Source organism: Mastigoproctus giganteus, chromosome 11 (assembly GCF_048544385.1).
Source record: "Mastigoproctus giganteus isolate SK-2022 chromosome 11, ASM4854438v1, whole genome shotgun sequence".
NCBI lineage: Eukaryota > Metazoa > Arthropoda > Arachnida > Uropygi > Thelyphonidae > Mastigoproctus > Mastigoproctus giganteus.
The window spans coordinates 17,786,661-17,803,499 of NC_143585.1; the positions used below are offsets into that span (position 1 = coordinate 17,786,661).

Below are 16,839 nucleotides of genomic sequence, written 5' to 3' on the forward strand. Positions count from 1 at the left end.
TATTTATCTTAATTTTCAGTCAGCACAGCTTAGTAATGTAATCTATCTGGCAAATCACTTACACTAATAGATGCGTATACAACGTCTACATTCTTGCTGGAACTTGCTTTAATTGGATGGTGTGATTGAAGAGAGAAATCTCTCATTTTGACAAATAGATGACCCATTAGGATGACACCACATTACAGCTAAATAATAAAACGTACGAGGGTGGTTATTTGGATTGAACAGACACTTCGAGTTTACGATAAATCAGTCCTGTCCATACATACAAAAAGAATAATGGCCAATATATCGGAAAGAAAGTTTAATAAAGTCGTAAATTGTAGAGTGTTTTTTTTTTTTTTTTTTTTTTGAAAGTAATGTTAAAATAGCGATGCCATTTATAAAACCTATGTTGTTATAAACTTTCATATTGACTTAATTTGTATGTGGATGTGTATATATGCATGTATTCATTGGTTTATTCTCAGGTAACCGGAGATATGGTTAAAAATGTTAAACTTTTTATTAACTTTGAACAGTTATGTTAAATAAAAATAAATCTTCCGTTTATATTTTGGGATATCAGTCTATTTAGCAGTCACACGCACTTGAAATCCGGTTAACTCAAACATGTAATGCACTTTCTAAAACCAAGAGACAAATTTAAGATTTCTTATGTAATTATCAGTAGTTAAACAATAAAAGGAAACGTCCCATGTAACTGGATTTGGGATAACCAACAACTTCTGCTTTTCTTGGAGTTACTATATCACTTTCAGTTTCCTCCAAGGAAAGTACCCCATCGCAGACCACTTTCGCTGCTCTCGTGTTCCCAAAGGTAGCATTCACATCTCCGGGAAATAACGCTTAATCCAGTTTCCCACTACCCCTAATGGAATATTAAGAAGGTCTCTCTCTTTGGGGGAAACTGTAATGCTATTAGGTCAATAACACACTTGTCTTTCCCCTGGGATCTATTACAACCGCTCATAATACTCTCGCGCACACAGCTCCAAAGGTACCTTTGCAAAACCGGTAGTGTACTACAAATCTAAGATGAATTTTGTTCCCCTAATTAAGTATTGAAATAAATTTAATAAAGAGGGAATATATGGACGGTTTTTTTGTGTCAAAAAGAGCTACCACTGCTGCATATTAATAAATTAAATTAATTAAATTGAATAACTAACTACCTTTAATTCTGACTACTACAAAACATTGAATAATTTAGATCTTCACCACTATGAAACACTATATAACTTAAATCCTCACCACCACAAAACACTACAAGACTTAATTCCTCACCATTACAAAACACAAAATAATTTAGATCCTACAAACGTAGATCTTCACAACTAAGTTTTTTGATGTTTGGTGCTTGTAACATCAAATAATTTAAATACTCATGCTATAATAACTCTCAAATAATCCCCTTTTAAATAATTAAAATTTCGCCAGTATAAACACTAAATAACTTGAATTCTTCTTGCTATAAAACATTAAAAATCGTAAATCCTTTCAATTAAAAATACTAAATAAATTTAATTTTCACCACTACAAAACACTGAATAACTTAGATCGTCACAATTACAAACACTAAATAAATTAAATTTTCAAAGCTGCAAAGGATAAATAACTTAAATTATCACAACTGTAAATCATTAAAAAAACTTAAATACGGTACTCACAGTATAATACCTCACAAATAATTTCATAACAACTAAAATCTCACCTCTACGAAACACTAAATAACTAAAATCTCACCACCAGAAACTAAATAACTCAGATCTTGATAATTACAAACACTAAATAACTTAATTCATCATATTACAATAGTTCACAAATAATCCTCACAATAACTAAAGTCTTACCACTACAAAATAACAAAAATATCGCCAGTACAAAACACTGAATAACCCTTACCACCAAAAAGCACAAAATAACACGAATCCTTCTTGGTAAATAACTAAAATCTGACCACTGCAAAACAGTAACAACTTAAATCCTCACCACTACAAAACAGTGACAAAACTTAAATTCTCACGAATTTAGTGAAAATTAGTTTTTTAAAAAAAAAAATTATATTTTATATTCTTCAAAATTATGTAAAATACCTTACCACTGACTAGAGAGAAAATGATTCTTTCTTCTAATAACAAAATTATTCGAAAAAGAACATTAAATAAATAATTAAAAATGTCAGCACGAATGATTACTTTTAACGCACTAATTCTATACAACTGTGGTGCATGACGTCATCTGATTACGTCACAAGGGTACAAAATGAGAAAGTCACTTTTAATAATGTTATTCTCTTTCTCTCTCTCATTGAAAACGTTACCATGACAACGGGCACATCAGTAGAGTGCAGGATTTCATAAAGGCGAGCTATCCACCGAAATTTAAAACAAAATATCCTAAAAAAAAAAAAAAAATTTAAAAGGGGATTAATATTTAATAATTTTTTTAGTATATTTTTTTAAATTCTTACCGGAGAGGTATTTCTTATGAGGAAGGTAAATTTATTTTTTATTTTTAATTTGGAATCTAAAAACACCTTTTGAAGCTTAAGAAATCTTCGCATATCAGAAGATAGTTGATAACTTTTACGAAAAGAAGCTCGAAGTACCTTAATATAAAAACTATCTCGGAACGTTTTTAAGCATAATTTGGTATTCTCTTAAAAAAAAAAAAAAAAAAAAGTCTTAATTTTCAACGAAGTCGTTTCTTGAAAAAAAAAAAATCTTCAATGATGCATCCCAGAGGAATGTTTTGTGATCTTAAACGTAAGATGGTGAGTGAAGCTTGAGTTGATAATTTAATTTTCTTGTCCTAGAAATGTAATGATATTAACTTTGGCAAAGCGTAAAAACTGCTTTTCCTCTCACTCATTCGTTAGGAAAGGCAAAAAAAGAAAGATGGAACGAGCCATCGACAAATTTATAGATGAGATCCCAGCGGCATCTGTGGACACATAACAAAATTACTCCAAACTTACCATAATTAGCCACACCATAGTTTTTTGAGGAATAATGAGAGCATTTCGCTTGGGATGTTGGGCTAATGATAACTGTCGCGTGGAGCGTAATATTTTCGGACAAAAAAACGTCTTAGAAGAAGGTGAGATCCTGGACGCTTTCTTCGGGATTATTTTTGTTTGAAATGGTACAGATAACTCCCGCGAATAACCGAATACTAATGTCTTTGTTGACGACCTGCAACGGGGTGTTCAGGGGGTTCGCTGATGCAGAAACGAAACCATAATTTAGTAATTTAAGCATTCATCGAGGGAGGTGTGGGTTGGGGTGCGGGGGGGAGAGAACGAATAGCCGGTGCACCGTAGCATTCCTCGGGCGAGTGCCGCGTAGTAGTGATATGTGCCCAACGTCAATAGACACGCTTCATTTCCATACTGCTCACGCTCGGATGCAGTGCCGCGAAAGGAAAGCGTTCGTTACGACTGCAGCGTTGATTACTGGCGCTTGGTGACAACGGAGATAAATTATACTAATTTAATTAAGGCGAATAACGCTCGTAATTTCAGGAAGTTGGAGATCCGTGCTCGACTTTACACGATGAAGGGTCAGGTGGGGGGATGGTCTTTGTTCGGAACGTTGCGAGCGTTGAAAGGGTAAGGAAAGTGGAAACGCGATAATCACGGATGAAGAGGGAGGGGTGCCGCAATAAGGGAGGACGCACAATTCCACAAAAATAACTGCCAAGGAATACTGGCAGCGACTGCCCTTGGAACTCGTGAGAAATTATAAATAAAACGTACTTAACGATTCTTCGGTTTATTCATCTCTCTCTCTCTCTGTTTCTTTCACTCCACCTGATTCATTGCTTCTCGCGTTTCGGTTTCGCACCCTTAGGCTTCCTTCTATCTGCCCCTCTGTCTCCCTTTTTATTTCGGTGTCTGCTCCTTTCCCTCTCTCTCAATATATCGCTTACACACTACGCAAACATAGCACTACCTCATTTGTGGCCATTGTACAGATCTTCACAGAGAACCATGGCTGAGATGAACTAATGTTTAGGGGCTGCCTTACGTAAGACACAACACATGTCCACATCTCTTTCTGTCTTCTCTGTATCCCATCTGTCTCTTTTTACACGTTTCTATTCTGTTTCTCTCACTCTTTCTGTCTGTTTCCATCCCACTGATTGTTTTTCGTTTAGTCTTACTGTATCTCAGTTCTCTTTCTGCTTGTGTCTGTCTATCTCTCACTTTCTCATTTTTTCTTTGTTTATATTTTTCTGTGTCTCTTTCGACGTTTGCTTGTCTGTATCAGTCTCTTAATATATTTCTCTCTCTCTTCTCTGTATCACGTGTCTTTTTCTGCATCTCTTCTTCTCTTTCTCTCTTTTTAATCTGTATCTGCTTGTCTTTCTCTCTAACTTTATCTCTCTCTCCGTTGCTTCTGTTTCTGTTTTTATTTTTCTACGTCTGTTTCTCTGTCTTCTCCGAGTCGCTTTCTGTCTCCTTTTATCTCTCTCTCTCTCTCTCTCTTGTTTAATTTAGATTAGAGAGAAAGACAAGCAAATACAAATAAAAAAGAGAGAAAGAGAAGAAGAGAGGCAGAAAAAGACACGTTACACACAGAAGAGAGAACAAATAAAGAAATATATTAAGAGACAAGTAGATGTGGAAAGAGAAACAATACGAAAAGAGACGATCAAAAATCATAAACAGACATAGAAGGAAAGAAGAACAGGGCGCAATATAGAAAGAGAGAGAGAGAGAGAGAGAGAGAGAGAGAGAGAGAGAGAGAGAGAGAGAGAGAGAGAGAGAGAGAAGAACAAAAATACAGATAGAAATACGAAGAGATATAGAAACAGTGCGACAGACAACAAGAAATAAAGAAAGGCACAAAGAAGACAAATTTACTGAGAGACACAGAAAAAGAAAAATATAAATAAAGAAAGAGAGAGAGAGAGAGAGAGTGAGTGTGTGTAAGAGAGAGAGAGGGAGAGTAGTTGTAGTAGTATAGTTTAGGAGCATCATCAGTGACTAAGCACATATTGCTCCCTATATACTGTCTCTAAATTCTGCACGTTCTGAGGTTGGTCGATTTTCTGTTTGCTGGACGAAAAACCCGAGTTTCCGGGAGGAAAAACCATACTACCCTCGCCTGAGACCGACTAACTCAGCCACTTTCTGAAAACGGCCCATAAAATTTCCATTCCATACGCCATTGACGGGACTCGAACTCAGTACTTTTAAAATGAATGCAAAACAAACATTTTTTTTTTCCTGCGAGGTCAAAATTGAATGTTATCAACTCATGGAAAAAGTTTGTGGCCTCAGCGCTTTCTTCCTCCGGTTTCTAGAGAAGGATATTAATGAAACCTCCTGCAGGTTTTTACGTTACTGATCCTCCAGCGTTTTCCTCTTTATTTCATTGCCAATGTGCTGCATCGGCGCCCCTGCAAACTCAAACAAATGTTTGTTAACGAACACAGCAAGAAGAAAAGTTCCAAATCTACATCACGATGAAGGAATCTTTCTTTAGCGCAGCGTGTATTCTGCAACAATTTCGAAATCTCGCCCAGACATAAAAGCTACCTTTCGGCCTACGCATAACCGCAGAAGGATTATTAGTGTCATCCAAAAGAGGCGTGGTTCAATCCCTACTACAAACCCTCAGTGGTATTTGCGTCATTTGTAATGTGTGAAGCAATCCGTCCCAACACCAGATTAGTTTCAATAGGCGCTGTTCAGCTCCAAGGACGAATCCCAATTAAACTACACTACGTTACCAATACTTTTAGTAAGACAATGTAGGGGAATGCCTCTCACATTCATCTATAATTCGTAAAACATATTTTCTGAAACTCTATGCTCACCTTTATCAAATTCATCAACTGTAATTTCTATTTAAAAGTCATCTCGGACGAATCAATCGATATTTATTCGGAATAGCTAACTGTACAGGTGCGTTCTTAATCTAGTAGCCTTTGGAAGTTTTCATTAAAGAAGTTACGTTATACTAATTAAGAATTTCTCATTTCTTTACTCCAAAGTTACGCTACATGAACACTGCTTGTTTCTTTGATCAGTGATGCGTCACATGAAAAGCAAAGAAGCTTTTTTGAATTAAAAATAAACATTTAAAAGATACACGTATATAGAAAAAAATGTTAGATGGATGCAAACTAATATTTCTCTATGTAGATTGCTTCAAGTCCGACCTTATTTAAATGGAATTTAGAAATTGAAATTGAATAAATTAAAAGAAAACTTGAAGTAGTAGACATTTTAAGATGAGATTCTCTGGTGGCTTTACCGGAGATAAATATGTAAACTTTGCTAATGGAAAAGCAGAATTCTAATTAAAATAAAAAAAAAAAAGGAGAATTTAGAAGTGTCGGTAGATAAAAGAGACAAATAGCTATCAGCAAGGGCCCCCAGATACATCTGTGCGAATAGAAATAATCATTTTGTACACTGGTGATAAAAAATATTAGGCACATTTATATTTTCCATTGCATCGCGATAACGATTGGACTCCTAATATTGTACCAGCTTAGTGTACACACTTAATAGGAATAAATGCACGCGCGTGCTAGTTTTATGATGCAGAAAATGGGTAATGCATACTTCGATAAAAACAAAATTTTCTGCCCCTTTGAATTCGACTAAATGGTTCTGTTATGGTCCATTAATGTACATTAAATGAAGCCATGTTTATGCTGCCCTGGAGGCGATAATCGTACAAAATCAGCTTTTATTCTCGTGTAGGCAGGGATAAACGTAATTCGAAATGGTCGCCGGCAAAAGAAGCCATTAATGCAATGCAATCAAGCGAAACATCCATGTCCGCGGATGTGATGAGGATTATTATTAAGTAACTACTGAAATGTTCGCGTGCTTGCATCTCTGAAGATGAGCAAAAGGGTGTCATTAGACCATTACGTTTATGTTTAAAATGTCATTTTCCTGACAATCTCATTTAGCTGCCGGTTTCAGAGTTTCATTAATATTTAACCGTGGTGTTGTGTATGTGTGTGTGTGTGTGTGTGTGGTGAATCGTAATTCAATTGTATTCTTTATTTCCACTGAGGCTCATTCCATCTTGTTATAATGTCTTTTCTTCTGTTTTTACTTTGATGTTAAAACTATTAAATGCCATTTGAAATTCTAAGAAAGCATTTCTGCTTGCTGTTTTATCACGTGGCATATGCTACAACCAAAATGGGACACTATTCTGTCATCAATCCAATGGCCTGTGATCGTGCCATCTATCAACGCTTCATTTATTTTAAATATTTAATTTTTAAAACGCGTTCTCCAACGATGTCGTTTATAAAACATTTTTGGAAATCTTCAGTCGATTTCTTGAATCAACTCAAGCTCTGGAATGGCTAAAAAGTCGCGATTGTGCCAAATCAGAACAATAAGGTGGGGGTGACGCGTAACCGGCTCACTGTAGTGGTGAAGGAGCTAACCACTTCGCCTCTTTTCGTTTGCTGCAGATTGCATCTATCAACCGTTTTAAAACTTCATCAGCCATCTTCAGTGCACCTTTCCTTTAGACTGGCATTTAAAACTTCGTGTGCGCATACTCAAAACATGTCGCTGTAAGTCTGCTTTTCTGGAAGAGAATATAAACGTCTTGTTTCAATACATTCGTTAAGCTTGTAACGTTGATGATTAACTGAGAAGATTCTTTGTTCTATACCATAATAGTATTATAACCTTCCGCGTAAAATCAACTCAGTAGACATTAAGCCATGGCTTCTGTAGATGATGAATTATTCCAACATATTATAAAGACTAGCTAAGCCTTTAAGTAGTAAAATGTTGCTGTAATTTTCTGAAGTTTGAAAGAGATTATTGGTGCGAGATGAGAAAGTTCTTCCACCCTCTCAACCAGATCCATTACATCCACTGGATCCGGTTTCGAATAGACAGGTCAAGCAATCCAGACTCCTTTTTTTCCAGGATAATGCCATGCACCCTCCACGGATTTAGGAAAGAAGACAAAACGAATCTGGAGCACCAGATTGCCATTATGGCACCTGGTATTTTCTGCCTTCGTATACGAAACAGTATAAAACTAGGGCCTTGTCCAGACACAAAACTGTCAGCAACACCCTGTTGTGGTACTGTTTACAGCATTTTCAAAGCAGATTATTGACAGTTCAAGACAAGAACTATCTTGTCTTGAACTGTCAAGACAAAAACTCAAAAGATTGTATTCAGTAAAATAAGAACGATCAAGTTGTTTTTTCCTCATTTATTGCCAGTGTAATCAAGGGCAGGACAATGCATTTATACCCAGTAGAAATAAGATATTTAACTCCTTCTCTTATTGAAAAATTCTTAATTTTAAACTCGATAATTTCTTTAATTTTTCACAGTTGATTTTCGCTTATACATAGGGACCATGTATCTACTAACGCCATCTAGTGATGCTATTATTTTTTATCATGATTTTTTAACTTGTTTTCTTATAGAAAAAAAAAAAACAAACAAATTGTTCAGTTTATTCATTAAACCAGAATGACCTTTCCCCATTGATTTATGGTGGTTATGCTCGACCGCATTGGAAAAGTTCATAACTTCAACCTGTTGTTAAACAATTAATCAATAGCGCCACCTGTTCCCATTTTTGATTGCTCTTCAAACTGGATACTGTGGCCAAGTCTACTAAACCTGCCGGTTCTGTTATTGGCAACGTGGAGGGCTTTATCCATTTGCACACGATTGGGAGTGGTATTGAACACAAAATTAATAATCCTGTCATTGTCAGGAGCGTACCACAAAATGACCATTTAATACGGCTTTTTATCAAACCTATCGTAAACGGTTTATATCTCTTAAACCTCAAAGTATTATTAATTATAGTAGGATTCGATAATTAATTTACTAGAAAACGCTATAGAGACATTGCAAAATGGGCAAAAAAATAAGCAGTGAAATTCGGCAGATGGCGCCACTAGACATCGGTGGACTGTTGGCATTTTAAAGAGTTATTGAACTTACTTGTAACAACCAGTTCAGTTTCAGCTGTGTCAGAACCCACGCTGTTGTTGGCAATACACAGATATTGACCACTATCGTGGACTACAATGTCCTGGATGACCAAAGTTCCATCAAACTGAAGATGTCTTTTTCCTGGTCGTATGAGATTCGTGCCTCCAGATTCGTGCCTGTACCATTTATACACTGGAGCTGGATGACCTTGAGCAGCGCACGGTAACTTAATGGTTTCTCCTTCCCTCGCCTGTAGGAGGCGCTTACTGTCCGTGATTCGAGGCAAGATATTGTTGAAGGGCTCTGAAAGAAAAAGAAAAGTCATTATCATAATACTAAATTAACGTGAAAGATGAAAAATTCCTAACTCAGCGAAAATTGAGCTTTAAACATGTTCTTTGTAAGGGACTTCTGACAGCCCCTTGAAGTGAAAGGAAAAATAAATCGGGTCTGTAGTGGCAAATTCACTCAAAAGATGACTACTTTTAAATTGGGCATAGTAATTAAGCTAGTAAAACTTCTGATGCAGAAAATTAGATGTCACAAGATAAAAATGGCTTCTTTGTTAGTAAGAGTGATAAGCAGTTCCTCCCCAGTTACCATACCACATACTGCAGTGATAATCAACTTCCATATTGGGTATGTAAAGGGGAAATTACCCACTCTAATTCCTTGTGTCGAGTTGAAGACATGGGGTGACAGTGGCAATGTTAATTAGTCACACGATACAATAAAAAAAATTCCTTAGGGCCTTCTCCTCTTTAAGATGACAAATAAAGAGTTTCCCATTATGCGTTGTTTATTGTTATTTATTATTAATAAGCAACCATTATGATTTAAATTTGACAGGACGTTGAAGATGTAGTGTCTTGTCTCAAGTGGTCCGTCATGTGACCACTTCAAACATGCTGACACAATCTTTTTATCTTCACCAGATGAATTCTCGCTTTTGTGATCACAGCTTTGGTCGAATAAACGAATTCTCTGTGTGGTCTTGGCAACGTTTACACGTGCTTATCTCAAAGCTGATGTGTAAACTTTATTTAATGAAAACACGTATAAAAAGAAGAATTCAATTATTCTTCGCTCGCGCCGGTGTGTTTATACAGTCTTAGACAACACCACAATGCATTAATAATTATTAGATTTTTATTCATAATTTAGATGGCAGCGTATTTTATTTTGATGCTAAAAATAAGATTTTTAATGGAGAACTCTTTGGAGTGAGAGAATTAAATATTCATGTTTTGCCATCAATATACAGAGATTAATTTACATCACCTTTTCTCATGTATATTTTGTTGAGAATTTCTCCAAATATCTTTTGAGTACAATAGTATTAATGAGAAGCAATATGTCCCTGATGTCCCATGGAAGATACTCTGTTTGCCACAACAATGTACCTCGATGGAGAGCTTAATCTTCTTAGCATCTTCGCATACGAAGGGTTATTATTTCAGAAAATCAACTTCTAGAAGAAATATTGATTAACACGTTGTTTATATATGCTGAAAGGACACAATTCATGGGAAACCTGGTTCCTGGGCAACGTGTCGCTGTCACCCCTCTCGCTAGTAGACGAACCCACCGCTTGGCATGCATATAGGTACATTGCATTCAGGTAGACGGTAATTCGATGTCAGTATGGATAAACATCGTGAGTTAACCGACTCTGAAAGAGGGCTGATCGTTGGTGCCCGACGCATGAGTCACTCTATCTCGGAGGTGGTATTAATGAGAAGCAATAATAAATAATCCCCGTTCGAGCACCAAGAGTGTATTGGGAATACGCCATTTCCGGAATAGCATCTCATGGTGGGCAGCGCTGTGGGCGGAGAAAACTGGTGGATGAACGTCGCCGTCGAAGTCCGTCTTGAATTGTTTCAGCCAACCGGAGAACGACAGTGGCACAAATCACCTCTGACTTCAACGAAGGAACTGGCAGAAACGTCTCCGCGAAGACCATCAAGCGACCTTAGCCGCAATAGGTTATGGGAGCCACCTGCCCACCAAAGTCCCATTGTTAACACCACTACACATGACTCTGCGCCTCAACTGGATGAAAGAACATCGGCACTGGACCTTGGATGATTTAACACGGGTCTCCTGGTCCGATGAGTCCCGTTTGAAGTTATTTCGAGTGGACGGGAGGGTGCGTATTTGGTGGAAACCGCACTAAGCTATGCACCCCTCATGTCAACAAGGAACTGTTCAGGCAAGTGGACGGTAGGTAATGGTCTGGGGCGTGTTCGACTGGCACAAGTTGGGACCTCTGAATGGTTCAGGTTGCATGTTCATCATTGCAGACCATCTGCATCCTTTCATGGTCATCGAGCACCCACAGGACAATGAACTCTTCCAGAAGGAGAATTCGCCTCTCCACAGAGTCGCCTCTCCTTGGTGAATAGAACATGGCTCGAAGAGCATTCCACACCATGCAATGGCCTCCCCGTTCACCGGACATGAGTTCTGTGGAGCATCTTTGGGATGCTGTGGAAAGGTCCGTTCGAGTTTTGGATTCTCCATTCAGGAATGCGACGGAATTATGGACAGCGGTGTAGCAAGCATGGATGGAAATGGCTGTGGAACGATTTCGTGAACTAGTGGATTCAATGCCTCGTCGTGTGACTGCCCTTATCCTGGCGAAAGGTGGGCTCACCCTTTACTAGGTAGGTTTTCTATCCACTGATTTCTATCCACTTAATATACATTTGAGGTTGAAATTTCATTTGAATATTTAATCACTCAGCGATATGTACAAGAATTAAAAAAAATTTGATTCGAAGCCTTCGTACTCTAAGAAGGACACCCATTGTTCAGAAAATAAAATGTGAATTCAGCCAACGCAGAACTGCCCTTTTTCAACCATATCATGCGCAGGGAATTGAAGAAATTGGATGCTGTCACTTGCCTGCCTTTTCGGAAGCCACTTTTTGCAGAGGAAAACAGAAAAAATCTGCAGGCGATGGTGTCCAGGACTTCGTGATTGGACAGCAGAATAATGTGGAAGAAAGTCATATGGTCAAATGAATCAAGATACACTTTGTTTTGCACGGGTGGTAGGCAAAGAGTGTGGCGAGAACCTCACAAAGCAATAAACCTGCTTGGGTAGTTAAGATAACACAAGCATTTGGAGATGGTATCATGGTATGGGTTACGTTTTGTTGATACGGTTGGGCCCATTTATACTGATGGAAGGTTGAATGTCATCCAAGGTGTACGTCGAATATCGTATGGGCGAATTTTGTATCAGCTCTACTGCACCCTGCAATGTTACACTTTTATTCCGAAAGTGCTGGTCACATTATGGATGACAATGCAACAGCGCATCGTGCAAGGATGACTAGGAGAACGTGACACGGATTTCAACTATTTTTCCCTGGCCTCCACATTCACCTAATCTCAATACTATTGAGAATGTGTGGGATATGCTGGAGATAATTATTCAGCAATGAAGTTCTGTTCCTTCAAGAATGGAAAGAATGATTGCAATTAGACCAAAACGCACTAAAACACCTTATAAGAATCCATGCCCACTTGCCGTTATTCGAAACAAAGGCGGCCCGATTCGATATTGAATGAAGATTTGCATTTTCTTTTTTTTTTTTTTGGGCCAGTCTCTGTGTCTGTAAAATTGTGTATTCGCTGTTGATTTACCAGTTTTTTACATGAAAAATCCGAATTTCCAGGAGTTAAAACGTACTTTCCTAACCTGAGAGCGACAAACTCAGTCACGGTGAAACAAGTCCATAAAAATTCCTCCTGCCTTTGACGGGATTCGAACTTTTTCACCAGGTGTAGGGAGGAGGGTGGTTATATCCACTGCTCTAATGCAAGCGCTTCCCATACAGGTCAATGTGGGAGTTCTTCAACAATATTAAAAGGAATTACCATAACTGTTGTATGGAGACCAATGGCTACTCATATGTGATAGCTTCGCGTCACGCTAGTTTCCAGAACTGACAATACATGCTGGTCAGCTGCTTTTCATGTGTTCACAGCCAGTGAGCACATTGCATTAACATGTGTTCCAGACGCGGACAGTAGGCTCTGCCAATGCGTTCTACGTGTGAGCACTCTGTCTCTTCTAATAGGAATCTGTCAGCACATGTTTCGATTCTTCATTTCCAAATATTCTGGCTAACAGCGCTGGACTCTTAGGAAATTTCAATTAATTTTTGTTCTGATCCACAATATTCAACGGATCTCCACTGAAATGCCTCTTACCACCTTTTACTTATTCTTTTCATCTGCATTTTCTCCATATTTCTCACTGTATCACAATATTTCAATTCGCTATTAACTATTAGATGCTAACGTCCACCATTAACAGTACGGTTCGCATTAAATACTACTAGAAGAAGTAAATTCTTTACTCTAGACGCAATATGCACACTTTAAACCACATCTTCACCCTTCAGAATCAGACTGCCAACGTGATCCATACCCTAATTACTATTTCAGATGGTAAATTTCCATACAACTCTCTTTCGAATTTAATAACTCCTTCTTACTCTTTAGAAATGGTCCAATGAAGATGGTTACTTTTGAATGGTTGCCTCTTCCTATTCGTCTAAACCTTCAACTTTATAAGTATTTATATTTATTTTTTTACTGCGTCTTTTTTTTAACGAGTCCTTCTTTTATATTATTTTATCCTGTTCTTAAGTTTTTTCTCGTGTTTACTTCTCCTCTGTATCCAAGCTGCTTAGTTTGATGTACAGTATTCACTTAGGTACTTCCATTACTGGGCTAATTGCTATTTAAGGTTGTTCAACATAAAGTTCTTCCAACTTTATGTTGGAAGCCCAGTATGGTGGCCGACCAATGTTTTATTACTTTAGGAGTACTTGCCCTTACCTCAGTATGTCTGAAGTAATGGAGTTATCCATCAGCTGTTAAATCTGTTTGGAAATCTGCCATCGGATCAACGATCACCAATTTCGATTCCGTTGTGTCTATCCATTTCTGGTATATTGGCTTGTGTCACTATCTTTGGACAAATATCCCTAAAAAAACATGAATCTTCTGCCTACTATGTTAATCTTCAACTGCATCAGCAAGGTTTATAGTTATTGTTGTTGTTGGGTTTTAGGAGGATCGATTAAGGCCATGTTGCTCCGTGTATATTGTCTATAAATTGCTTGTGTTCTGAGGTAATTTTCTGTTTTCTGGACGAAAAACCTGAGTTTCCGGGAGGAAAAAAAAACCATACTAACCTCTCCCGAGACCGACTAACTCAGCCACGTTGTGAAAAATACTCATAAAAATTCCTCCTGTCATCGACGGAATTCGAACTCAGGTATTTTCCACCCGGTGTGGGGAGGACGGCGATCCTACCAACTGTACTACCTACGAGGGCTTACAGACAGTAATACACTGCTCGACAAAATTAACAGAACACACGTGGTGTAACTCGTGCAACTTGCGATGAAGATTGAAAAAATTTGGTTTGGTGGTGTACCATAGAATAATGATGAAATGAGGAGACATCAAGAAACTTCGGACGGGTATAAGCGACATATATAGGGATTGTATAAGAATTATCAAAAAGGTCACATTACAGAATTCGATACAAGATGCTTGAAAATATGGTCATATGATATCAGTACGGTGTATGATCCCTTCCAACAGCTAAACAGGCCTGACACCAGTGAACCATGATCGATGTAAGGGTATCTATAAAATTTTGCGACAAGAAACTCCATTCTTCCACCAGCACAAACCTTATCTCACAGTGACCGAAAATCTTGGGCGTTGCAATACGACGCCTAAGGACGTCCCACACATGTTCGATTGGACTTAAGTCTGCTGATCGTGATGGCCACGGAAGTCGTTGGATATCTTCCGTGTCAAGATATTTCTCCACCACTTGAACTCTATATGCAGTGGCGTTGTCATGCATGAAAATAAAATCTGGGCCAACCACACCCTCATCAGTCGCACATAGGGTTCAAGGATCTGTTCTCGGTACCTCTGCGCAGTCACAGTACCCCTATTAAAAACACGAAGAGAGGTGTGGCCGTTAATCATTATACACTTACTGGCCAAAAAACGTTTTTGACCAGTGAGTGTTTAGTAAAAATCTTATAAATCATCAGTGAGGATGCAAACCACAAACTTGGTTGAAACACGTCGTACTCCCAAACCTCGTTAAAATTTTTTGACGATTCCCTAATCACCACGCTCCCTAAAAGATAATTTCACTGGCGTTGGGTCTGCCCAAGAAGGTCTAATCTGCAATAGTGAAACAATATCAGTAAATTGATCAGCTAAGACCAAAACTAACAAAATTCATATTCCCATTATAACTCAAATATATTGCAGATATTTAAATTACAAGGTTAACAACCTTTTTTATGAAAGACAATAAACTATTCCCTATAGGGCAATTTTATACCCCTTGCGAACGCCATTGTTATGGTCTTCATATATCATCTCCCTTCACCTGTCAGTTCTTTGAGTGACGTCTTTCTGAAAAGGGGGATTCCAGAACCCGGAAGGTGGCGCTTTTTTTCAATGATGAACTTCTACAAAAAAAGTTAACAAAGAAAAGAAACTCACTCGCTGCAAGCTTCACTAAATAAAATTAGCTAACTAACTTCTTCCGCTAAAGCTAAGTAATTACAGCGGAGCCCCTTCGTTATTAGGGCTCTATCTGTAAAATGTCTTCGGTAACTTCTCGCAGATATCTATCTCCGCTGCTACGCGAGGTCTGTTGGGAACCGAACAAGAGACTTAAGACTTTCTTGTCGATATCTTGAGATTGCACGCGCCCTTACCAGTAGAACTCGAGACTATAAATCATCGCTGCATTATCTTTCGGCGGCGAGCTGACACTTCCGGTGTCGGGCCTGTCACTCATTTGTTCGCCGTTCTTCGGCAATCAGGCTCACGCAAAACTTCTGGGATTGCGCGCCTTTTTTTTACGATGTCCGCTGTTTTGTGATGAGGCCCAAAAATGTTCTCATGAGAGCCTCTTCAGATATGGAGACGTTTCTCCTGGGAGGTGCTTGAGATTCTGGGATGAAACAATTTTAAACAGTCGTCCACAGCGACCAGAGGAACAACTGTTTGCATTTAAACGGTTGAAGAGATACTGGAAGATAAAAACTTCATTATACGTAGATTGCGCTTCTTTAGATACCCTCTTTCACCTTTTTTTTTTTCGTTTTTCTTTTTTATATTTGTCTAGCGATATAATTCTGATACTAATTTTTTCCCCATTATGAATCTATCTACAGTATTGTGATATACACTGAAAGGACAGTATTCATGGGATACCTGGTTCCTGGACAACGCGACGCTGTCACCCCTCTCGCTAGTGGACGAACCCACCGCTTGGCAGGTATATAGATACACTGCATTCAGGTAGATGGTAATTCGATGTCAGTATGGATAAAAGTCGTGAGTTAACCGACTTTGAAAGAGGAATGATAGTGGGTGCCCGACGCATGGGTCACTCTATCGTGGAGGTGGTACAGAAATTGCACTATCCTCGTTCGACAGTATCATGAGTGTATCGCGAATACGCCATTTCCGGAATAATATCTCATCGTGGACAGCGCTGTGGGAGGATAAAGGTGGCAGATGAACGAAGCTGTCGACGTCTGTCTCGCATTGTTTTAACCAACCGACAGTGGCACAAAACCCCGCCGACTTCAAGAAGGGAGGTGCCAGAAACGTCTCCACCAAGACCATCAGGCGATCATTAGCCGCAATAAGTTATGGAAGCCGCAGACCCATCAAAGTTATATTGCTAACACCACGACACAGGACTCTACACCTCTACTGAGCAAAATAATATTGGCATTAGACCTTGGAGGATTGGAGACAGGTCTCCTGCTCCGATGAGTCTCGTTTCCAGTTTTCGT

The 16,839-nt window shown here is 38.4% G+C and overlaps 1 protein-coding gene across 2 annotated transcripts in view; it reads right to left on the bottom strand.

The window, feature by feature from the left end:
* Positions 1–16,839, bottom strand: part of LOC150077752 (cell adhesion molecule Dscam1-like) — a 226,303-nt gene that overhangs the window by 65,347 nt on the left and 144,117 nt on the right. For both annotated transcript variants that reach the window (XM_090384708.1, XM_090384707.1), the window contains exon 5: positions 8,975–9,268. In XM_090384708.1, the coding sequence (XP_090240834.1) occupies positions 8,975–9,268 (294 nt within the window). The remainder of the gene's footprint in view (positions 1–8,974; positions 9,269–16,839) is intronic.